General features: G+C 41.4%; 3 protein-coding genes across 4 annotated transcripts; 1 reads left to right on the forward strand and 2 right to left on the reverse strand.

Moving 5' to 3' along the window:
- Nucleotides 1–8,725: 8,725 nt before the first annotated feature.
- dnajc21 (DnaJ heat shock protein family (Hsp40) member C21) lies at nt 8,726–15,806 on the reverse strand. 2 transcript variants are annotated; one of them, XM_084383683.1, is made up of 12 exons: nt 15,415–15,806; nt 14,158–14,251; nt 13,722–13,845; nt 13,018–13,149; nt 12,538–12,842; nt 12,302–12,444; nt 11,979–12,072; nt 11,334–11,507; nt 11,197–11,245; nt 10,922–11,076; nt 9,878–9,965; nt 8,726–9,726 (listed from the first exon to the last, which is right to left on the reverse strand). In XM_084383683.1, the coding sequence occupies exons 1-12, from the start codon at nt 15,509–15,511 to the stop codon at nt 9,565–9,567; spliced, it is 1,617 nt and encodes a 538-aa protein (XP_084239809.1). In that variant the 5' UTR covers nt 15,512–15,806; the 3' UTR covers nt 8,726–9,564. The 2 variants fall into 2 exon arrangements, with proteins under 2 accessions (XP_084239809.1, XP_084239808.1); XM_084383682.1 differs by having other exon boundaries at nt 9,878–9,968.
- Nucleotides 15,807–16,458: 652 nt separating this feature from the next.
- Nucleotides 16,459–19,537, forward strand: bxdc2 (brix domain containing 2). Its single transcript, XM_084383776.1, has 10 exons — nt 16,459–16,639; nt 16,834–16,945; nt 17,079–17,122; nt 17,206–17,276; nt 17,364–17,413; nt 17,508–17,581; nt 18,049–18,099; nt 18,414–18,515; nt 18,668–18,796; nt 18,909–19,537. The coding sequence occupies exons 1-10, from the start codon at nt 16,490–16,492 to the stop codon at nt 19,149–19,151; spliced, it is 1,026 nt and encodes a 341-aa protein (XP_084239902.1). The 5' UTR covers nt 16,459–16,489; the 3' UTR covers nt 19,152–19,537.
- Nucleotides 19,460–22,346, reverse strand: rad1 (RAD1 homolog (S. pombe)). The gene is made up of 7 exons (XM_084383777.1): nt 22,282–22,346; nt 21,781–21,982; nt 21,563–21,671; nt 21,279–21,436; nt 21,036–21,136; nt 20,727–20,825; nt 19,460–20,405 (listed from the first exon to the last, which is right to left on the reverse strand). The coding sequence occupies exons 2-7, from the start codon at nt 21,973–21,975 to the stop codon at nt 20,228–20,230; spliced, it is 840 nt and encodes a 279-aa protein (XP_084239903.1). The 5' UTR covers nt 21,976–21,982; nt 22,282–22,346; the 3' UTR covers nt 19,460–20,227.
- Between the last annotated feature and the right edge of the window lie 967 nt (nt 22,347–23,313).

The following is a 23,313-nucleotide window of genomic DNA, read 5'->3' on the forward strand; positions in this document are numbered from 1 at the left end:
GAGCCTTCTATTAGGGAAACACATATACACACACACTGAGGCCTAAATCAGCTGTTTTTCTGCAGGGATTTGCAATATGCGTATGTGTGTAGTTCATCGCTGTATGCATGACTGCAGTTCACATCGGAGATTAACCTGTGCAGCTCTCTCAGGTGGCCTCCGAGTGCATGACAGCATGTGTGTAGGACTGTGGGAAAGATTCAGTCAGAGGAAATTCTGACTCGTTTAAATTTTTTGTTAAAAAAAGAGGACCACAATTGTAACCATACTATAACTAGTTAACATTTTGTCTGTCAGTGTTTGGATCCCTCCACATGTTGAAGTGGTGTACATGGAGCTTTAGTAACAGAAGTACTCTGTTTCAGCCTCTCCGATCCAAAAACACGAAAGAAAAGCTGTTAGGAATGGCGTGCTCGTCTGACGTAACGTTAGCTGCCAACGTTCGCATGTTCAGTTCATTAGCTCACTACCTACAAGAGCAACCAACGGTTACTTCCAGGTGCCTTCAGGTGCTCCTCTGGTTGATCCCATTTCCCGAGTTGGGAAGTCGTTCTCCTGACTTTGGTGCGTTCAGGAGCTTTTAAAATGTTTTGTGGAAACAAAACAGACCAACCAACAAGTACTAGCCAATTGCAGGGGGAGGAGGGCAAGCCATGACTTCTCCACCCTAGGAAAGAAATTTCCATCCAACAGAAATCAGCTTCATCTAGAAGCTTCCTCTGTCCATCTGAAATCCAGGAGCCTGTCTTCCAAAAACGACCTCTGAGTTTTGTTAGTAAATCTGCAATCATTATAATAAACTGTGTATTAAAAAGCCGGCTCTGATGGGGCTTTGTGCTTCTTCGACTTGGCTGCATTTTCTCGCCTGAAGTGGTGGAAGCTACTGGGATCACTGGTTTCCTCTAACGCACACTCGAACAGAAAAAGACTGTAATGATGCTTGTGCTTATTGTGTTTGCTCATATTCCAAGTTGGCTCCAACATTAATTCCTTCCTGTTTATCTGTTTGTATTTCTCATCATGCATGTTTCTTTTCTATCTTACTGGATGTCCGTCAGGTTCTGAGTCCTACTTGTTTGTAATAACCCTCAGATGGAAGATATAACAGGATCAAAAGCAACGTATGTATGTATGTATGCATGTTAAATTAAAGCCACAATGTATAGGATAAGACATTTTTGACTTAGGCGCCCCCCAGTGGTCGTATTGAAAAAAAAGGGTTGTAGCAAAACATATTAATAGCCTTGATTTTCCCACAAACATATGTTAAACTAACATTTTTGGGGGGGGTTCTCTCTTAAATTCAATCAACTGCATACAAAGAATCAAAACATTGCCGTATCTGTATTTAATTAGAGGCACTGATACAGTCAGTACAACGTCGTCCATCTTGCCCACAGGCCTTCATAATGCAGCCCCAATCAGTTAACCAAACTAGCTTCCAGACGTCTATGTAAACACATCCCGGCTTGTCTTTGTTATTGTTTTTTATTACTCTGGGTTGCTGGTGATATTACTGTCCTACATATTCAGTCCACTGTGTCTGTATGAGATAAAAATCAATCCTTCTCGTACTTTTGGAGAACGTTGGGCCTCGAAGGAGTTTTAATTTTCTGTACAATCAACTGTAATATGCAAAAATATCTGTAAAACAATCCTCTTTTGTCTGAACGGTAATGTAGCTGGATTTGTGGTCAAACACACTCTGGCAACTTCCTGGAAATGTTCTTTGTATTGGCTGAGTGAACCTCGGTTACTCAAGATCTGATGAGTTTCTCTGTCTGTGGTTTCTTGCTGCCATTAAAACTGTTTAAGTGTTGGCCAACCTGCTCCTGAATACACCAAATGAAGTCGACCCCTAATCAGTCTTTGAAGCATTGCATGCGCATTTATTTCTCACCAGTCAGCATCACAGCAGCTGCTCAGAAAAGAGAGTTTATTCAGTGAGATGGAGGCTGGTCGATCGCGACAGATCTCTGAGGGTTTGGCGATAGAAAAGGTCAACAAACTGGCGCTCTCTCCAGGACCTGGGTCATTTGTTTCGACTGGCACATGAGGGATGTGATTCTGGTCTCTGTTTGGTGAGGAGGGTGTCGATGGGAATGGGCAGAGAAAATCAGATCTGAATAGTTAAGTACAGTGTTTGGAAGGTGGACAAGACTCTGCTTTAAAGGGCGATTCTGTTTTAGTACAACATGGACCTTTTTTTATTGGCTTTGGCCAGAATTTCGATTGGTTCTGATAACATTTAACCTTGCGTGTGATCTCAGCAATTTGCACGGTACTCCGACGTTTGTCCATATAGAGTTCACAAACTTCAGAGGAAAAAGAAAATGGTGTTACTTAGCTGTTATGCAGCAACAAGTTGTATGTTAAAAAGGTATTTTCATGATTCACAGACTGTTGTTCTTCTGTCTGTCTGGAATAATAAATTGCTTTCCCGAGACGATAATCAATATTTAAACCTGCTGGCAAGAAGAAGAAGACGAAGACGAAGAAGAATAAGAAGACGGAGAGTTGTGCAGCCAAACGTGGATTCATTCCAGGCAGAAAGCAGACATTTGCAATGTAGTAGGGAATGAGGCTGAACAACATTGTAATCATCAAAGTAATTGCTGAGATCTGGGAAAGTGGTGACGTGGTTACAACAATGTCAAATGGGCCAAGAAATGCAAGTAATCAGGCGATCAAACTGGTGGTTTCCAACCTTTAAACGAAGCCGGACTTTCAACCAGGAAACTGAGGTTTGTGTCCTGAGTGGAACTTTTCTTTTCAGTCTTTTCAAGACCAAACCTGAAAAAAAACAAACAAATGAACCAAATGATAGTTGCTTCATCTCTCCTCCATTTGATGAAATCACTCATCATTAACTGGAGCAAACAGTAACTCACTCCACAGCGCTGTATACTGAGAAAGTGGCTGACTACACGGTGGATCCAACCTTTAGTATTTGCTGGAACCCATCAGATAAACAGAAACATATTTCCCAGTGGCTCCCAACATCACCAGAGGGCCCGACCAGACAGCCCAGCCTTATTAGCTCCAATAGACTCCCGACAGATCCACACGGGGCCTTCGGTTTCTGATCTCCTCTCCTCTGTCATTAACTGTAACTCCTCACTTTCATCTTCCTCTGGACTGCTCAGGGATCCTTCCTTCCGCCTGTCTTTAGCATCGCCCGCACCTCATAGCCCGGAGCAGACACATGTGCATGAATGTGTGCATGCGTCAAACACTTTAGGGCTGGATCCTGCAGTAATGACTTCCAGCTCCGTCTTTGGGTAACGAGCATTTCCTGCTAGTAGTGTCTGCCTGAGGAGAACCACTGACCACCTGACTGCAGCTCTCTGCGGTCTCTCTCAGTCCTGTGTTTGTCACACTGGAGAGCTTTTCATCGAACAATCCTGGATTCATCCATCTGTTGAAGGGATGTCCAGGGCCGCAACTAATGATTATTTTCATCTGTTGATTATTTTCTCGATGAATCAATTTGCTGTTTGGCCTTCAAATGTCAGAAAATGGTGAAAAATGTCGATCAGTGTTTCCCAAAGCCACAATTCTTGTTTTGTCCACAACTCCCAAAGATATTCAGTTAGCTCTCATAGAGAGGGCTGGGTTAAAAAAAAAAAAGATTTTCATATTTAAACCAAACTTTATTTGCAAGCCGTTTTCTTTCCCAGCGGGTCAAATACAGTAGCCCCATCAGTGGCCTTCCCCTTCTGTGATTGACGCTGTAACACTTACATCACTGTAAGTTACAAGACTGAACTTAGTTATTGACACAACTACATAATGTAACATTAAAAAAAACAAACAGGTGTAGCATATAATATACCGCAGAGCCCTTCAAGTCCAAAACTGACCAAGCTACAGAAGTGAGATGGAAGTGAGAACGTGTCGTCATAAAATCCCAAGATCGATCTTTAAATCTGATCTTTGTGCCTTGTCCCTGTGGATGCTTGTCGGCGTTATTACCACCCATCAGTATTGGCTACAAGCACTTTAAAGTGAGAACACTTATTCCCAACATGGTTATTTCACAATATGAGAAACCCACACACTTGTGAAGAGATCCAGAACAACAGCTAGTCGTTAAGACATTGCCAAAACCTTCACCACAGCCCGGCTGCAGTCCCACCTCGGAGAGTAAATTCTGGTGACGTTAATGAGCCTGTTTGGCTCGTATGTCCAGCCACAGATCTTGGCTTTTAAGCGATAACCGCTGAAAACGCTTGTCTGGGTGTTAACAGGCTGGGAGGTCCTACTGAACAATTTAGAAGAATTTGCTCAGCTTGCAGATTGACTGGAGGTGGATTTTGTTCTGGTCTTCTGCCACGATTACCCAAAGATTTAGATCCACTAATGGCTGCTAAATGAAAAAAAAAAACTGTGGTTCACGGCAGTTATTTGAAATAAAGTGAGTGGCTGTGGATTGTGCACAGTACAGTGTGTTTGCCAAGAGAGCTCAAATCACTGCAACTTACAGGACGAGGCTGATGATTAAACAAATGAAATGAAAAACCTCTTTTTTTTCACATCATGTTAAACACTGTTTTCATATTCAATTGTTAGAAAACTGCATTATCATTTTCAGTGTGACTTTAATAATGCTTGCACAGATGGAAAATTAGGCTGCATTGTTAATGATGCTTTCTAATTTTCAAATTTGAGTCTACATTTGAATAATGTCCACTTTGGAGCAGGTCAAGTCTTTGAATGTGTCATTTTCACCCTTAAATTGTTAGAAACATTGCATTTAAATGTATAACATTTAGTAGAAGGGGCTCTCTCTTTGCTTATATAATCTTAATTATGTCCACTGAAGAACAGGTTAAGTCTTTGAAAATGAAATGTCAGATATCTTTTCCATTTTGATTTTAATATGGCCATAAATATTTTTGCATTTGCATTACATACTTGTATGGAAAATTAGAGGGCCATTGTGTAACGTTACCGTTTTAATCCCTAGTCCCCTGTGGGCCTCCATAGATTTTATCAAACATCTGTGGTTGTTGATACCATCTTTGATTCTCAGAAAAAAATATTTGTCATCCTTTTCTATTCAAAGGTCAACTAGATTGAGTGAGACTGAAGGACCTCCACTCTGTTATCAGTCGAGAGAGATGAATTAACGGTGCCTTGCAGCAGGTTTGGACAGGGGGGCGTTCAGGTCAAGACAGTTAACCTGAGATGTTGCTGTGAAGTTTTGCTGTGAAGCAGAACACCCCCTCTCAGTTGTTGCTCTTCCTCTTCCCTCTCCTCCCACCATCAACCCAGTTGAAGCTCAGTCCATAAATGTAGATAGTGGAGTTCATTAGGGCTGGCCTAGTTTTGGAGGGGGCCTGGATGGGGTCTTCAGGGGTCTCGTAACATGGCGGGGATTATGGATATTTACTGGTGAAGGGGCCTCGATTGAGCCGCTGTCGGTGGGACCAGAAGTGCGAGCAGCTGTCCTGCATGGAGAGCAGCTACAGCATCATAAAGTCCCACTATCTGTGTTCAGACCATTTTTACACCAACAGTAGCATGTATACGCAGTTTTTTCACATGGCTGACATCTTTTCCATCGAGTGAAAACGACAGACCTTGATAATTCTGAGTATTTGGTTTGTCCAGAGCAGACGATGGAGGTACATAAGGAGTGCAGACAGGGCGCTTGCTTCTCATCTCTGTTGAGAGTTGCATGTGCGCAGTACCATCCAGGCAGCTAGCTAGCAATATTACAGAGGTTACCTTTACATCTTTTACTTCATTTTATATTTTCAAACTCAATACCGCTTGACAGACGACAAATGGAAAACCATTTGCACGCCAATGTCCTTCACCAAAGTTAGTGGGATTCATCCTCTGAGCACCATGAATGAATGTGTAAAACTTAAATCCATCTAGTGTGGCTCAAAGGTCATCGGTGACTGTTTTTCATCGTAGCTGTCGTCACAGGAGAAGTGAACATTTTGAGGATTAAAGACGTTCAGATGGATCCTCTCTGAAGATGTATGTGCATACAGTAACATCTCGGAGGAGCAGACGGGGACAAAGACTGGATGTTGAGCAATCCAACGACAGAAAGACAATAGTTGGAGTAAAGACCCCCTCTCAGTTCTCTTAAATTGGATCCAGGAGACACCAGTGAATGAACCCTCTGTGCTTTTGTTATGAGTCGCACACACACACGTATGCACACGCACGCACACACAGTCGTCTCCTGTGTATGAAACTTTCGGGGTAATTGTGTAATCAGCCTCAGTGAGCTGGCAGTGTGCAGCTGCTGGCTGCAGTTTCACTTCGCCTCCATGAGAACGCATCAGGCTCTGTGGAAACACAGACACGGGGGGGGGGGTCCTCTGAGGATAACCTCCAGGAGATGGTTCCCTTAACATTTATTTACTTTATATTTCACTTTTACCCAACCAGGGAGATCTGGAGTAAAAACAGCTACTTCTAAGAAACAAGTAATTATTATATAACACCACACTGTGAAAACACAGTGTTTTATATCTGCTGTGTTTGGATTGATATTCCTGCTGCATTAATGCGTGTGTCATTTTACTGCTGTAGATGTTTAAGGTTGAGCTCATTTTAACTCCTTTCTATACTGTTGGCTAGTTTAATCTACGTGCATCATCGTCTATAACATCACCATCATGTTTGTGACGACCATGTCGCTGTAAAAAGTCAACGTTTTCAGCCTGTTTTCAGCCTTGTGAATTTTAAGGATAATCCAAGAATGTTATTTTTGAAGAGTTTAATACGTAAATGGTGAAGTCTCCGGAAGCCCTGAGATCCCACATTGATTTGAAAGGCTTTATTTACACCCTCTTTTAAGCTCAAATCTTTACTGTAGCTCTGAGCTAAAAGCGTTGGTGTGCACCCCGTCTGAAGCATGGATCTAACAATTAAAATCTGGATACAGCGTTGGAAAGCTGCTCAGTGGTACATGAAGCCAAAAAAGTTTGACTTCCAGGGTATAAAATTACCCGGATCTTCTGCGGCCCATAGAGCGTGAGCACTAGAGACAACAAAGTCGGCTAACTTCCGGTTTAGCGACCGGCTAACTTGAATAGAGACAAAATAATTGAATCTTCTAGACTTTCCAAACATTAACTGACCGAATGGCTCACTCAGTTTTGAGTGAACTGTTCCTTTAGTTCAAATATACAGACATTGTGGGGGACTTTACAGTTTTTTCCAACTATCCCAGAATGAGAACTCAATAAATGCCTTCGGACCACTTGTTGTCGTCTGAAATTGTGTCAAACAGCAATATTTGGCTAAGTTGGCTCTAGTTTTGAGCTTCTGTGGGATCAAATAACATGATCATGATCCCATCCAGGAATTGTGAAGCTGAGGAAGTAAAGTAAGGAGGGCTGAGGGGTCGCCTTCTCCAAGCTTTGTCAGCTGGGAGGCCCACAATCTCAGACTATAAAATCCCCTCATCTTGTCTGTTCACACGACATCTTTCTTCTGTTTGTCTGTCTCAGAAGAGGAGTCCCTCCTCTTTTGCTCTTCCTCAGATTTCTTTGTGTAACTGATTTGTGACGCTGGGCTACAGACATAAATTTGACCCGACGCTTGGTTATTACAGATTTACTGTGTATCATAACTCTTCTGTTTTATGACTGCGCCAAAGGCTGTAATGGGGTCTTAGAGTGGCCTGATTTGTGATGAGGAAATCCACATCACAGGGTCAGATAAAACACTGGCAGCGAAGGTATTTTCTCAAGTAACAAGTTCTGTCTGCATCGGACTGGACACTGGTCAGAGCCAAAAAGTTAAAGAAACCATTTGCATCATCAGTGATGTCAGACCTTTTAACACAATCTCCAGGGGGAACACACACACACACGCACACACACACACACACACACACAGCTAGAAAACAAAAATCTTTATCTTCATTGAAAAAATCTGGCGGGAGCAGCTGAAAGAGCTCCAGTCCGGTCGTCTTGTCGTCCTGCTCGAGCTGCAGTGTGTTTCTGGCTGCTGACACGTTATGTTTGAGGGTCGGTTCTTTAATGAAGTCGAGGTGATGACAACCTTATTGATCGGTCACAGAAGACACCCCCCCCCCCCGCCCCCGCGCTGTAAACAGACCACACATATTATCACATTATTCTCCCAAAGGAAATTCATCTCGCAGCGCTGAAAACATCCTTTAAAGAGAAAAAGATGTGCGCGCTGCATCCGCTGCAATCAGGTCCTAATGCAGAACACGACATGAAAACGATAGTGTGTCCTTTTGGGGGGGAATGCGGAGAGACGAGAAAAATGGTTGAGAAAAATTAGTATGATTATTGAGAGTTGGCTGAATTAAAATATCAGCAAAAACTGATAAAAATGCAGCAAATTCATTTAAAAATATAATTTATAGTCAGAGTAGTACCTTTTTGATGTATGAAAAAATCTGAGGTGTCAAAAGTCCACATATTCTGTATTCCAGTAGAAGAAAAAAGATTAGTAAAAGCAATAAAAAGTACTACAGTACTTTTAAAAGTAGTAAAAGTAATGAAGTAAAGGCTCTGAAATGTACTCAGAGTATCAAAGTAAAAAGTCTCCCGCTGAAGGACATCTCTACCTGCCACTTCTGTGCAAAGCTAACTGAAGCAAGTCACAGATGGTTTAAAATGTAGGGCTGTCAAGTTTGATATTGGATTAGACTTGATTGAATTAAAGGGGAGAGAGCCTTGTGCCATTCTAGCTTGGATTAATGCAAATCATTACAGAGTTGTTGTTTAAATACCGACATGCAGTATCACTTTTATTTTCATGATGCAGTAATACCACGGCTCTTCATGACAAACCAAGACAGACGACTCCAGAAACAGGATCTGATAACTAGGGTCATTCTGATACCGACGGCATCAACATGCCTCTGATACCGCCCAAAATGCTGAAATTAGTATTGGCGAGTGCACCAATAGCACATCATTTACTTAGTAGAAATAGAAATGGGATCGTGCTACCTCCCAGCAGTGTCCTGTACACCCGTATGCACCCTTACAGACCTGCACAAGGTAGCTAAGTGCCATAAACGGCGAGCGACTTGTGTAACTTCAAGCGCATCCATAACATAACATCCACACAAGGGTAGAATACAGCTGTAATCATATACATAATTCTTTAACACACTGGTATCGGATCGGGAATTGGTATCGGCAAATGCACAAAGTTCAGGTATCAGATCGGTATCAGGAAGGAAAAATGGTATCAGAACATCTTTGATAACGGGGGTAAAGCTGTATCCTTCGCACATCTTGTTTGTCCACTGGTTTATCAGTGCAGTGACTTTTCAAGTTACTGAAAAAAGGTACAGAAAACGTTTCAGTCATTCCAGTCTGGAAGAACAGTAAAAGCAGTCTCTCATACATACACAGCTGTCTCACTCAACATGATTGCGTAATTCAAAAAGAAAAAAACTATCCGCTCTCCGTCAGCCGCTCCAGTCCATTAAAGTCCATTTTCAGAAAGGCTTCTTCTGGTTTTTATTCCTCCCGAGAATGTTGTTTTCTCGTGTCCCTGCTGAGTCCAACTCTTTCAGGTTCTTCAGCCCGGATGAAAGATGTGTTATCTGTTCTTCTTCTTGTCTTTTTTGCTTTTGCTCACAGAGCTGTGAGCAGCGCCTGAGGAGAGCGGTGAGGCGTGGCCGGTGGTCTTCAGATGGTCAAACAACTTGTTTCTGGTGGGGAACTCGTTGTTACAGGTCACGCAGTGGAGGATTAGTTCCTTCTGCAGGTGGAAATGAGGAAAAAGGAATTAAAAATACAAGTTTGGAACATTTTCTTATAGTAAAACAATGTAACATGGTTCTTTTTGATAACTGAAAGGGATGAAAATGTCAAAACTGATGCTGTTTAACTGATCTGTAAACTGTACAAACCTCAGGAACCTGTTCTCCTCCTGAGTTTGACTTGACGTTCTTCGGCTTATCTTTTCCACCTCCTTTCTTTCCTTTTGGCTTCCCAGAGCTGCTGAGGCAACATTAAGATAACAGAAACATAAACATCAGGTTCTACACTGCAAGGTAACTACCATTAAATATCAATGTAACTCCTGCCTAATTTAATTCAGGAATTAACTGTGTTGCATCCTCTGTTACTTTCATAGAGTTGAGTCCTGTTAGGCCTTCACAGCTGACCATAAATGATTAGGATTATTTATTTATTTATTCATTAAAATCTTGGTTTATTACATTAAAGACTGAATTAAAATGTCTGAACCGTTTTAAAAATGTGCTGTAGCTAAAATAACTTTAAAAACTTTGTCTGAAAACAGGAACTCAACTATCTTCACAAGTATAATGAGGTGGAACACTTGTTAAAAAAGAGAAAATGAGTCTAATTTCAGTCTTAATACAGACTGAGTAATTCAATTTAAGTATCAAATACAAATGAAAGCGGTGATGTGATGTGAACATCTCGATGGAGCATTAAAGCATCTCTTGGCTAACTGCTTCTTTTCAACAGGCATCTGTTTCCGGAAAAGAGCTCTAATAAAGCAACTGCCCAACATCTGCCCAGGACCACAAAGCAAATGTAGCAAGATTAACTGGTGAACATGGTGGAGCATCCAGCATCAGTGAAAATTAGACGCAGGCCGCCACAAACACAACTCTTAATAAATACTAACACTGCAGTGTCTGTTGGATGTGTAAAGGCCATTAATTGCCAACAGACTCGCTGTAACAACTTCCCAAGCTGATAACATAACATGCCATAACATTGCAGATGTTCTGTTTAAGCTTCTTCTGCTGCCCCCAAATGGCCAAAATAATGAAGTTCTGCTGTGGCAGTTTTCTTGGTCCCTTCTGAGAAGAATGAGGTAAAACCATCAAATGCTTCTGAACACAGAAGCAGACAGTGAATCTGGTATCAAAACACTTCACAGATCTGGAGACGGCACAACAAAAACACCCTGGACTGACCTCTTGATTTCTGTGGGAGGGGGATCATCCTGCTTCTCCGGCTCTGTAGGCTCGGCCGCCTTCTCGGGGGCATCTTCCTCGGGGGCTTCTTCCTCGCAGGTGGTTGGCGTTGGTTTCTCCTCCTCCACCGCCTCCTGCTCCACCTCCACAGCAGTCTGTTACGGGGGAGGAGAGTGAGAATAGAGAGGGCTTTTAAGAAAGATTCGTTTTACAAGGGGTTTAAAGTAAATCAAACCAAGGACAACCACTGAAAACAAAGACAATATGTTACTCACTTGTACAACTTTCTGCTGTTTCTTTTTCCTCTTCTGCTTTTTGGACAGCCTGTGTCGGTGGAAAGAAAAACGTCAGTGGAGACATCCAAGGTGAAAAGTAAGCAAATCTTTTCTATCATCACATCCAGGTGTCCTACTTTTGCCTCGGTTTGTCTTCTTCCTCTTCCTCCTCCTCTTCCTGCTCTTTTTCCTCCTCTCCTCCCTCCTTTCCATCCTGGTTCAAACCAAGTAAATCATCTTCTTCCTCCAGCTGTTGCCGCAGCAACACCACCATCTCTCTGTGCTTTTTGGATTTCTCATGGTTTTTCATACTGCAGAGAGAGAAGACAAGAAACAATGAAAAGAGCTGTGAAAGCTGATCAATAAGACGGACTGAAAAGTGTGTGAGGTACGGCTGGACTATCTAACACTATCATATCGTTATCGTGACATGAGACTCTATATCGTCTGAGATTTTGGATATTATTATATTGTGATTTCCTGGTTTTTGGAATTAAACGCACATGAGTGAACTGAAAATCTTCAAATTGATGAGTCCGAACCAAATCAATTAAAAAAGAAACGACCGACCTTTTAATTCAATTATGATTATTTAAGTTTTTCTCTCATGTACAGATGCATTGTGAGGAATACATATCCTTTCACCACATACAGCAACAAGGTAATAAAAAATAAATAAAAGTCTATAAAATGCTGCTAAAATCATTTATAGCTTTGCAGGGTGACTTAGCATGTAGGTGTAGAAGACAGCAGGGGGGTGGAGCATGTGGGAGGTTACTCACGCTTTATCGGACTTAAAGGATTTGTCACAGGCTGGGCAGTACAGGTCATCATAATAGTCGATTGTCAGTTCATCTCCATCAGGCTGATCTGCATCTGCAAAAGTACATACAGTATATATTAAAAACTACACACATAAAAGACAAGTACTTTATACTTAACTGATAACCAACTTCTATGTAAACATCACTTGTCAGTTAAAATCTCTGTAGCCCTGATGTGAAGCTACGGGGCTGACCGATGCAGCTGCTGCAAGTACAGCAGACTGTAACCCCTGATGCAGAAGTATAAGTGAAGCTTGATTCTCAAACACAGCCTCACTGACCTCCTGCCTCTTCACTGTTCTCTTCTTCCTCACTCTCTGATGCATCTCCAAACTCTTCTCCGTACTGAGCCTCTATCTGCTGCAGCTCCTTCTCCAGCTCAGACATGGCCGCCCAGCTCTGCTCCTTGTACTCCTCTGCCAGCCTTGGATGGACATACAGTTCAGTATTATAAATATGAGGAAGAAATAGAGTAAAATAAGGATCCAATTCACTAAACTATCCATCCACGACTTACTTAGCCTGGCTGAGCTTCTGCTTCCGCCTCAGCTCCTCCACCTTCTTGACCTTCTCAGCGTTCTGCTCCTCCACCAGCTTCCTGTGAGCCTGCACGCGGCGATCACGCTTGCGGACGAAAGCCACGAGTTGTCGCACGAGCTCGTTGCGCTCCTTTCGGGCTTTCTCTCTGGTCTTCTTGTTCTCCTTCTCCATGGCCCTTTTCTCCCAGCGGTTGGAGGCCTGCCTCGTGTCATACTCCTCCTTCCAGGCAAAGTTTTTACGAGTGCAGAAGCTCTGCCAGTAGCCGTAAAACACGTGCACTACCTGTAATATGGAAAAATAAAGACTGATTAAGTACACCAGCCGACTAAAAAATGGTTCAGTATTAATATTTTAGTTTTGTGACTCTTTAGTTTTTGTTTTGACTCAGAGAGCTCTTACATCATTCAAACACAGGGACAACTTTGAAACCAGTGTTTTAAGTGAGGGGCTGGCTTACGGTATCATAGTCACTCTGAGCGTCTCCAAAGGGAGGAAACTCCTCGTCCTCATCCTCATCTTCCACCTTGGCGTGCTCCATTTCCTCCTTGACAATGGACTCAAAGAGATTCCTGTAGACTGTGTAAAAGCCCTATAGGGAGGAGAGTGAGTGTGGATTAAAAACAAGAGAGAATAATACATGAGGAAATAAATATTCCGAGAGCACAAAACATTTTTAACCTTTTAATCTTAATTTCCAGCATGCGCACATTCTTGCAGCTGATGTTAATGTTGGCCTTGCTTTTATTTGCCTCCTTATAATCTAATCACTCTTTCATACACTCATCCAACAAGACCTGTTATTTAGTTGTGTGGTGCCACAACTCCTGGGTCACTGGCAGTCAGGTTATGTGGTGAGTGTTCTGAGTTATGAATCCATTTCTAGGTTATTCCTAAATCATACTCATCTCTGTGTTCATTTATGGGGTTGCCTCCCAAAAATAGTACATTTTCGTCCCTTCTTATAAAAAAAAGTAGTGAAGAGCCATGTTATGTCGACCAAATATCTTAAAGTAAACATAATTTATCTATTCTCCACATATTGTGACTCTAGATGATGTTTGAAAGATGTTTCCTTGGCATTTTCCTTATTTGAAGAAAAGACCTGGTTGTCTGTGGGCACTGAGCAACACGATCCTCGCACGCATGACCATGAACACTAACCTTCTCGTCATCTCCGTAGCCAGAGTAGCAGGTGACAGTGAAGTACTGCAGCAGGTCAATGCTGTCATCTTCGTAATCTCCACTCACTCCTCCTTTCAGCAGAGCCTCCCTATGATTGTCATACCTGCAACACAGAAAGAGACAGTGGCATCAGTGATTTATAAACATTACTTATTATATTTGATTGTTATTCATGTTGCAAAATGTCATTCTATTGTATTTTATCTGTTATTGTACTGTTTTTATTAATTTCATTACAGTCTAAACTCGTTCTTGTTCATCTGAGAAGCACTTTGAACTGTACTAACCTGAATGAAAGGTGCTATACAAATAACATTTGACTGATTGAGTTTGAGTAAATGATTATAAATAGAACAGCAAAGATATTGTGAGTCTGGAAGAACTTTTTTTCAAGTTGGAATAAACTTGAACATACCACGCTCTCTCCTGTGGATCACTCAGGACATCATAAGCTGCCTGGATCAGCTTGAAATGCTCCGCCGCCTCCTCAGAATTGTCCAAGTTTTTATCTGGAAATTTCAGAAGAGAAACAGCTGTCAACAAGCTTTATTGACAATTATGTACAATTCTAGTTAACAACACCATACGTTTATCGAAGAATGAAAAAGTAGAGAGTGAAAAGTTCACGAATGACCTTAACCCAGTACTTTATTCTCTCCTTGATTCTGTTGCACCGGTCTCTACCAAAATAAGACGATCAAACAAATCTACACCCTGGTTTAGAGAGCTTCCCCCGGGAATCTCTCCCTCTCCTGGCTCCCGCTGCCTTACATATTGATGGATCTGGATCGTCATACCCTGGGCTCCCATGGATCATTGTTCTCTTCTGTTTAACTATCCCCTTATATCTGTACTAGGGCAACGACTCATCAACGAAATGTTGTGCTAATTATCTGGTGTGGCCTGTCCTCTTCCAGGTCACCACGGTGGAGTGGAGGCCGCGTGACTCTAGCACCTCCTGGCGATTCCTCAACCTGCTCAGTCATCCTCCTGGATCACTACTCCTCACATATATTTTACTTGCAACAGATACTCAATGAAATTTGTAAACTTTGTTGCTCTGTTCTGTACATGCAACATCTATTGCATGTCTGTCCGTCCTGTGAGAGAGGGATCCTTCTTCTGTGGCTTATCTTGAGGTTATTCTTTTCTCCCTGTTAAAAAGGTTGTTTTCTTTCTCAATATGGCAAGTTTTTCCTCACTCCGTTAAGGACAGAGGATGTACAGATTGTAAAGCCGACTGACGCAATGTGATCGTGGGCTATATAGATAAAATCAATTTGTTTTGATGACTAACTCGAGAGTTAGAAAGACATAGGACAAGTAAGGCACTTTAGGTCACCCAGGGGAATAAACAACACGTAATCAACATGTAATGACGTGTAGTTACAATATTAAAAGGGGGGGCTTTCTTTTAGTTAGCTTTACTTGAAAAGCTTAAATGAACTACATCCACTATACTACCTGTAATAACACTACACACTCACAGATGTAGTTGCTCTCATTAGATCAGGTAGATCAGATAATATCAGGTTCTCATGACAAACCAAAGTCATAAAAAATTGCAGATCATGCCACACCATTCTTTGCTAACACTATATTTAACATTACACACACTGACAACACCTATACACTACAAAGAAAAGCCCATTAGCTTTCTATCACAACTTACCTGGATGCCATTTCAATGCCAATTTACGATACGCTTTCTTCAAGTCGTCGTCTCCTGCGTCTCGTTTCACACCCAGGATTTCGTAGTGACACTTCATTGTGAGCTAACTGTCCAGAGAAACTCTACTCGAGAATAAATACACAGTAGAAATGTTGTTCACGTTGTCCCAGCTAGCTTTAGCATGTGGCTAACTGCATGCTAGCGACCGGGCAGCATCTCTATTCTACCTCCTCAAATAATTCAGACTCCAAAAGTGACGGTAACAATATTGTATTGTTTTAGTCTTACATATTCAAATAAGTGCAATATCCGTTATCAATGAATAACAGCCTGTTATACACCTGTCACGACTGCCACGACCGGTTTTTTGGGACCTCAAGCAATGTACATAACTGTGCGCTCAAGTGCCGCTAAATCTCGCGAGAACTGTTCTTCTTCCCTTTGTCGTTTCGGCTGATTTGAAGCTTTAATCGCACATTGCTGCCCCCCACTGTTCAAAAGTTAAATTAAGAGCTTATTTATTTGATATTTATTTCATATTATTGAGCTTTACTCTCTCAGAAAAAGGACCAAAGTAGTGAGAGAGAAATATAATATAATACAAATCTAAAATATAGTGAGTATTGTGGGGAGGGCGTAAAAAATTAATACATAGTATACATAAAATGGGATTGTATGTAAATACACACACACACACACACACACACACACACACACACACACACACATACATACATATAGACTAAGGCTTCAGCCTACACCTTTTTGGTCCTGTTTTGCTTATTTGTTTTTGTCTGTTTGTTTGTTTGTTTGTTTGTTTGTTTGTTTGATTTGTTTTCTAAAGCTAGAAAAATCATTAAGTTAATTTATTGTCTATCTACCAGTGAATTTGCGTTTCATAAGTTGGAAGATGACCGAAATAAACTTAAAACTAAATTATACTAAACATGATAGTTTCTGTGTGGTGCCTGCAGTACCACCTCCGCGCCACTAGGGGTCAGTCTCGCTACTCCGTCCGCACGTGTGTTGTTCGACTTCTGGCATCGCGAGATCTGCGTCGGCGTGCAAACCAAACATGTCTGCGTTTAAGAGAAAACGTGGAGGACAGGCTGCTCAGGAGAAAAAGGCAAAGAAAGTCAAATTTGTGGCTGGCGAAGGCGAGTCACCGGATGAAGTCCAGCAGGAGAAGACGAATGAATTCACGGTCCCACCACCGGTCTCGTTGGTGAGTTCTCGAGCTTGTTGTCAGCCGCTGAAGTTGTTAGCTAGTTAGCTAACTTAAACTCACCAATACAAATGGAGTGCTGTGTTTTTTTCTCTCCAAGTTGTTTAATGTTATTAGCTATAAAACAACGAATTCTGCCATCTTAAGCATGTGTGCCTTTGTTTTGATGTTGTGCCATTAATCCTCTCCAACAGGGCAAATGGACAAACAAGGAAAGGGTTCTCATTTTCTCCTCAAGAGGCATCAACTTCAGAACAAGACATCTGATGCAGGACCTGAGGGCCATAATGCCTCATTCAAAAGCAGGTTAGCCTCAGTCTTATACAGCAGTATTTGACCCACCTACATGTGCTGACAGTTGTTGCTTATGTTGACTAATACAAAATGTATTAAAGGTAATTTTAATGTCCTAATAACAGCCTTTTCTTTTCTTTGACAGACACAAAAATGGACAGAAAGGACAAGCTGTTTGTTGTCAATGAGGTGGGTTTGCTACCTTAAATATGCACACACTTCATATATAATCACATGCATCACAGCATAGCTAATGATCTGCTTGTTCTCAGGTTTGTGAAATGAAAAACTGCAACAAATGCCTGTTTTTTGAGGCCAAGAAGAAGCAGGACCTCTATATGTGGTGAGTGTCTGATCTAAACGTTAAACTGACCTTGTATAAGTGGCCTTGTGAACTTAAAGCAAAGTGAACAATGTTCTCGTCTTACAGGATTGCAAACAGCCCTCATGGACCTTCTGCAAAGTTCCTGGTTCAGAACAGTAAGTCTCATCTGGTTTAGTCGTGAAGCGCAGTACACAACACCTGCCATGTGCGATGGGGAAAAACTGATTTATGTTATTGTCTCCTCCACAGTTCACACACTGGCTGAACTCAAGATGACAGGAAACTGCCTCAAAGGATCCAGGCCGCTGCTCTCGTTCGATCCTGTAAGTTGTCATGTTAGTACTATGTATCTGTGATGGGGAGCTGTGTGTTACAAGGGCCTGTATTTCCATCTGAACACGACACTGGATAATTTCAATTGGTACAACTAGGGCTGAAACCTTTAAACTATAAATTGTCAGAACATTGTGAAAAATGCTCATCACAGAAGTCCTAGGCCAAAGTCCTCTGATCGTGGTAAATGTTTGGCTTTTCTGCTTAAAAAATGACCTAAATTATTCATTAATTACAAAAAGGATGGCAATTAATGTTCTGTTGATTGCTTCACCAAATAATAATCAGTTGCAATCACAACATTAGCAACATTAAAAAAAAACATTGATTTCTCATTGTTGTCCCAAGTAATGAATGGTCTTGTATTCTCCAGCTGCTTTGACAAAAGGCCTAGAATATGTATTTTTATATGTTGACAGTTCATTAAGTGAATTTTTTTCTTGTTTTTTTCCTACAGAAATTTGACAAGGAGCCCCACTATGCTTTACTGAAGGAGCTCTTCACTCAGGTGTGTACGCAAGATGGATGTCAGAAGATGCATGCATGCATTCTGAATACACTTTTGTTAATTCCCTTGTGAAGTAGACTTTTTTCTTTCTCATATTAAGATCAAAATATCAACAAAACAGATTCTCACAATGTTCTTTTCAGCTGAAGCCAGAGCATGACATTGTGTTAGTGTAATACAAAGCTGATCCCTGTTATCACACTGGAATACTGAACAATTTTAAATTTGTTTTCTTGATTTTACATACAATATTTTTTGTTTGAAAGCTGAGTAGGTTGTATATCTGAAGTACTCATTGTGTTTTACCTTTGCAGACATTTGCTACTCCACGCTACCACCCTAAGAGCCAGCCTTTTGTGGACCATGTCTTCACATTCACAATTGCAGAAAACAGGATATGGTTTAGAAACTACCAGGTAATGTCTCACTGTTCTTGGCAAAATCTTCAATGCTAACATTGGTGTTATTAGTAAGCATTGTTTGCATCATGTGAAATGCAGCCACCTACTGTTTTATTTTCTTTCTGTTTGCATTTTTCTGTTTACACTAATTTCTGTCTCTCATTCAGATTATGGAGGAGGATGCCTCTCTAGTGGAGATCGGTCCTCGCTTTGTTCTCAACCTCATCAAGATCTTTCAGGGGAGCTTTGGAGGGCCCACACTGTATGAAAACCCAGGCTTCCAGTCCCCCAACATGGTAAACTCCAGTTCATGCTCGTTTACATTTTAAGCACATTATTGAATCCCTGAGTTAATGTGCCCGATGCATGGCTATGCTACATCATACTTTTCTTCTCACACACCCTCAGTACCGGAGAGGGATCAGACTGGCGGCAGCAGCCAGAGTGCGCGAGAAGCAGATGGTGAAGGAGCTACAGAAAATGAAGAGGGCTGACGCGAAGGAGGATGTGTCCAGAGATGTCACAGCGGACGTCTTCCTGACACCCGCTGATGAGAAGCCTATTCACATCCAGACGGAGGCACCTGAGCCCAAAGTGGTGAAGAAGAACAAACACAAAGCTTTCAAAAGACAAAGGCTGGCACGCAGGTAACTGGATGGACTGATCGGCTTTACTACTGCCATGATTCAGTGTTGTCTCCAGAAAATGTAGCACAACAGTGCAGTCAGGTCTTCAGTCCAATATTATGAGCTTTTGTTGGGTTAGAGACTTCACGTATTATTACATATTTGAAAGTACTAGAAAAAGATCTCATATCTACATGTTGTGTTCCAGGTCTGTTGCCATTGTTTGTGGATTCACACGATATATATTTTGCTCCCTCATTCAGGAGGATTGTAGGTTGACATAAAGGTCTTAATATAAGCCCATCCTTTTGATAAAACAGAATATTCCATAAGTGTAAAAAGAAAAACTTGTTTATTGCTTTTGAGTGACAGTTGTTTTCTATTTCATGGAAATAAAACATTTCAAACATCCTGCTGGTGTCATCTGATCTATAATTCAAACTTCTTGTCAGTGTTTGTGCAGAGAAATGTAACATCCACAGATTAGATTGCACTGGTTAGATGCACTGTACAGTAGGGTTGCAGCGATATAAAGTTTTCACGGTATACAGGGATATGAAAATTTATCAGTTATTGATCTAGAAAAATATGTAAGTGCATCATGTCTTATTTTATGACCCAATAACCAGCGCACTGCGTGAATCAAAGGAAAAGGCAAGAGAAGGTCCAGAAACATGAGACCAAACCCTGAACGCAGACAGCTCGTGGCTGCAACTGAAATGTGAACAGTGTGAACTCTTTTAGTTACAGGCGAGTCTCTCCATATTTACAACAATACAATATACAGTAACTGTACATATGATCATGAAATTAAGTCAGTATTAAAGTGGTCTGAACTACACATAGGTACATAAGACCATCTAGGTGACATTATCTTTCCACTAATCCAGTAGCAATGCTCCACTCATATAGGACTGTTGAACCAGTTGATTCTTCAACAATGCCATTGTGTCCTTTGTCCATTATGCCCATCAAGTCCAGCATTCTTTCCCATGTACCCCTACTGGTTGCACTGCCTCTACTGGTAGAAGTGGCCTTCAAAGCGACTGGCCACCACTGAAGTTAAGGTGCTCATTTAAAGTGGAAGTCTATGAACTGTAATCACTCCTCCTCCACCTCTTCGTCAGGACAGCAATAATATTCCACAAAGCAGATCTGTCCGTCGTCGTTCCTGACCAGGTACTGCAGAGAGAGGAAGCCCCTGCTGTCCGTCCTCACGGAGACTTTACAAGACAGAGCCAGGGCTTTGGTGGACGGCTTCAGCAGGGACATCTTGTACCTGTCACAGGTCACAGAGGGGACAGAATGTGGAGCTTTAATAAAACTCATTACAGGCAGATATAGAGACATGGTTCAGTGTGTGGTACTGCACATGAACATCATAATGTAAGACCAGGGGGTGCATCCCAATTCCCCCACTTGTGTCATCATATGCTCTAAGACTCTATTAAAGAGACAAGTCCATCACCACTTTGACAGAGCAACATACAGCAACTAAAGGAAATGCTATAAGAATGAATGAGAAATAAGTTCCACACATTTTCCTGTCTCCAGTTCTCCGAGTCAAGACGAGCAGTGAAGTGTTTTTCTCTTTGCTTACCTGTTAGTTTGTGTCTTGGTGCATCGGAACAGCTCCATCATTTCGGAGTCTTTGGGATAATCATAATGGGCATTTCCAGAGTTCCCAAATGTAGACAACCTGAGGAACAGAACAAATCAAACAGCAATGTAAGAGGAATGATACCGTGAAGATTTGAAAGTTTAATTATTGAGAGGAGGTTAAAAGGTATTTCTTTATACATGGGTCTTTGGGGTTTTACAAATATAATCACGAGCCAAATTAAGCCTAAACATTATACTGCAGAACAAGTAGAGATGCTTTAAAAAGCATTTTAGTTTTGACACACACCTAAAGAATGGCTGGCTGGGGGACATGGTGATCTGCAGCACCTCACTGGTCATGTCCAGTTCGGAGAAGGCTTCCTTCAGACTCTCTGACAGCAGGATCACCTTTGAAAAGAGCCAGAGGTGCATGAGTAGTAATCACATATGCATTAAACCCAAAGATGCTGCCATACACCTGTAGTTGCTTTTATCTATGTATGTATGTATATCTCTCTCACGATACGAAATAACGTGAGTGTAAGTTCACCTTGTTTGTGACGTTGTTGCTGCAGAAATCAAAGTCAACAGGCTCTTCTGGTTCTTGCGTGTTGATCTTGCACACGGTTACTACCCCGCCTTCCTCCAGGAACAGGGTCAGAGGGTAACCGTACCCCCTGTAGCACATCCGCAAGGCTGTTGACACTCCTGCAAAATCACAAAGGAGATAATAAAAATGTTGAGCCGTACCTGAGACGTATATCATCTAATGAGGGCTGAGAAAGATGAACAAATATATGCTCACTCTCCAATTTAAGTTTCCTTTATCTTTACCTTGTACCGTGCTCCCTCCAAAGATATTGAGGCAGTCCAGCAGCACGGTGAGGTTGACCTGAAAGCCCACCAAGTCTTCCTTTATGGTGAACTCTTGGAAGATATCAGCCTGGAGTAAAAAAAAAAAAAAGATTGCTGACAGATTAATCTGGATCACTTCCTCAGTGTTTACCCAATAAACAAGTGCAGGGATTATTACATATTTAAATGAAACACACCTGGATGAAGGCATTGGCTTGCAGGCATTTGGAGTCCTCCACAGTCACCTTCAGCCCGTTGGGTGTAGCGCTGAAGATGGCATGGTCCTTGAACGTGATCGCTTTCAGTATGTTGGACAGGTTGCGAGCGTTATCCAGACTGGCCACTAACACGTACTGCTCATCGTCGGCTTGCGACTGGGTCGACAGAGGCATTGTGGCTCTGAGAAGAAGTCAGGAGGCGAAAATATCGATACAAGAGATGTTTCTTTGATGACAACTTTGATTTTAAACTGTCGAATGAACAGTGGACGTGTAATCTGTATCATTCAGGCAGGAAACTGTCATGTTGTTGTCTGTTGTTGACATGTTTTTAAGCTAGGCTATATGTCAACGAATCGCATGTAAACAGAGTTTAAACAACGTAAACAGCAGCTAAGTCCAGTTTCATATATTTCTATATACGTTCTAGCATTCCTGGTAAATAAACTTAAAGAAAAGTTAGTGGTAAAAGTCACTTACAAAGTTGTTTCCCCCTCTTCGTCTTCTTTAGTGTTTATTGACAGTAGTTTACCGCCATTGCCGCTACTTCTTCTTCGTGTATCGTATTTCCGGCAGGGTGTACCAAACACTGTGAGGCGTTATGCTGCCCCCTGCAGGCCAGGACCTGCTGTTTATCCCATATTTTTAGATAATGGACAGTTGTATTTCTATTTTTTTTGCCAAATTTGATAAAAAGTTCAGTTTTTTTGCGTCTTCTTATTTTACTTAGAGTATAACTGTGTTTGTTTACTGTCTGATATGGACATATTATGTCTTGTTTAAATTTTCTAATTTAATACAAAGTAAGGCTTATAACACCTCATAATGGGTCTGTAAAATAAATTGCAACCACAAAGAGTTAGGCAGCTTCCAAATTTCCCTACTGACATGGACTGTCTTGATGTTTACCTTGATTTTATGTCCCAATCTCAGCCTAGTTAGAACAACAGATGACAGCAGAGACGTGGGTAGGTAGATGCCTTCCCATGTGCTCCTCTTTCCACTCTTTTACCGCTGAAGCTCTAGTTTTTCCGTGCAAATGCCAAAGCTTAAAGGTGAAATTTTAATTAGAAGAGAAATATCTTCATTGACTAATTGTTCGTCTTTAAACAAACTGAATAGAGAAACAACACAATTTCATACTGTTTTATTTTGTTTATATATGGCGGACCCTGCGACCTTTCTAGCTTCAAACTGTGTTCTGGGACGTTATTTTCCTCTGAGAACCGCTCGTGTACTCACTTATGGAAAGGACGGATATTTCTGAGTTTGTATTTTTATCTCAGAGTTTGAATTTCTTCTCCAAAACTACATAGTGCCCCTTTAATTTTCTCAACAGAACCTTCAGATCCACATATTTCTAAGATTTGCACCACTTTAGTATGAATCAAGTGTAGAATCAAGGTAACTATAATATGGAACGGATAGTACTGATTCCCATGATGGTATTTCATATGTTCATACAGGAAAAAAAACAATGTTGTTTGTTCGTCTGCTGTCTTATGTTTTTAA

The sequence above is a fragment of the Pagrus pagrus genome (genome assembly GCF_965226575.1).
Source record: "Pagrus pagrus genome assembly, chromosome: 19".
NCBI classification, from domain to species: Eukaryota; Metazoa; Chordata; class Actinopteri; order Spariformes; family Sparidae; genus Pagrus; species Pagrus pagrus.

Excerpts from the sequence above, each read along its gene's own strand:
- dnajc21 (XM_084383682.1), bottom strand. The coding sequence starts at position 15,511 with ATGAAGTGTCACTACGAAATCCTGGGTGTGAAACGAGACGCAGGAGAC. Across the intron at positions 11,508-11,978 it reads TCCTTTAAGTCCGATAAAGC|TATGAAAAACCATGAGAAAT; the intron begins GTGAGTAACCTC and ends CTCTCTCTGCAG. Across the intron at positions 11,077-11,196 it reads AACAGCAGAAAGTTGTACAA|ACTGCTGTGGAGGTGGAGCA; the intron begins GTGAGTAACATA and ends CCCCCGTAACAG.
- rad1 (XM_084383777.1), bottom strand. The coding sequence starts at position 21,975 with ATGCCTCTGTCGACCCAGTCGCAAGCCGACGATGAGCAGTACGTGTTA. Across the intron at positions 21,137-21,278 it reads GCAACAACGTCACAAACAAG|GTGATCCTGCTGTCAGAGAG; the intron begins GTGAACTTACAC and ends CTCTTTTCAAAG. Across the intron at positions 20,826-21,035 it reads CCCAGCCAGCCATTCTTTAG|GTTGTCTACATTTGGGAACT; the intron begins GTGTGTGTCAAA and ends TCTGTTCCTCAG.
- bxdc2 (XM_084383776.1), top strand. The coding sequence starts at position 16,490 with ATGTCTGCGTTTAAGAGAAAACGTGGAGGACAGGCTGCTCAGGAGAAA. Across the intron at positions 17,582-18,048 it reads CGCTGCTCTCGTTCGATCCT|AAATTTGACAAGGAGCCCCA; the intron begins GTAAGTTGTCAT and ends TTTTTCCTACAG. Across the intron at positions 18,797-18,908 it reads GCTTCCAGTCCCCCAACATG|TACCGGAGAGGGATCAGACT; the intron begins GTAAACTCCAGT and ends ACACACCCTCAG.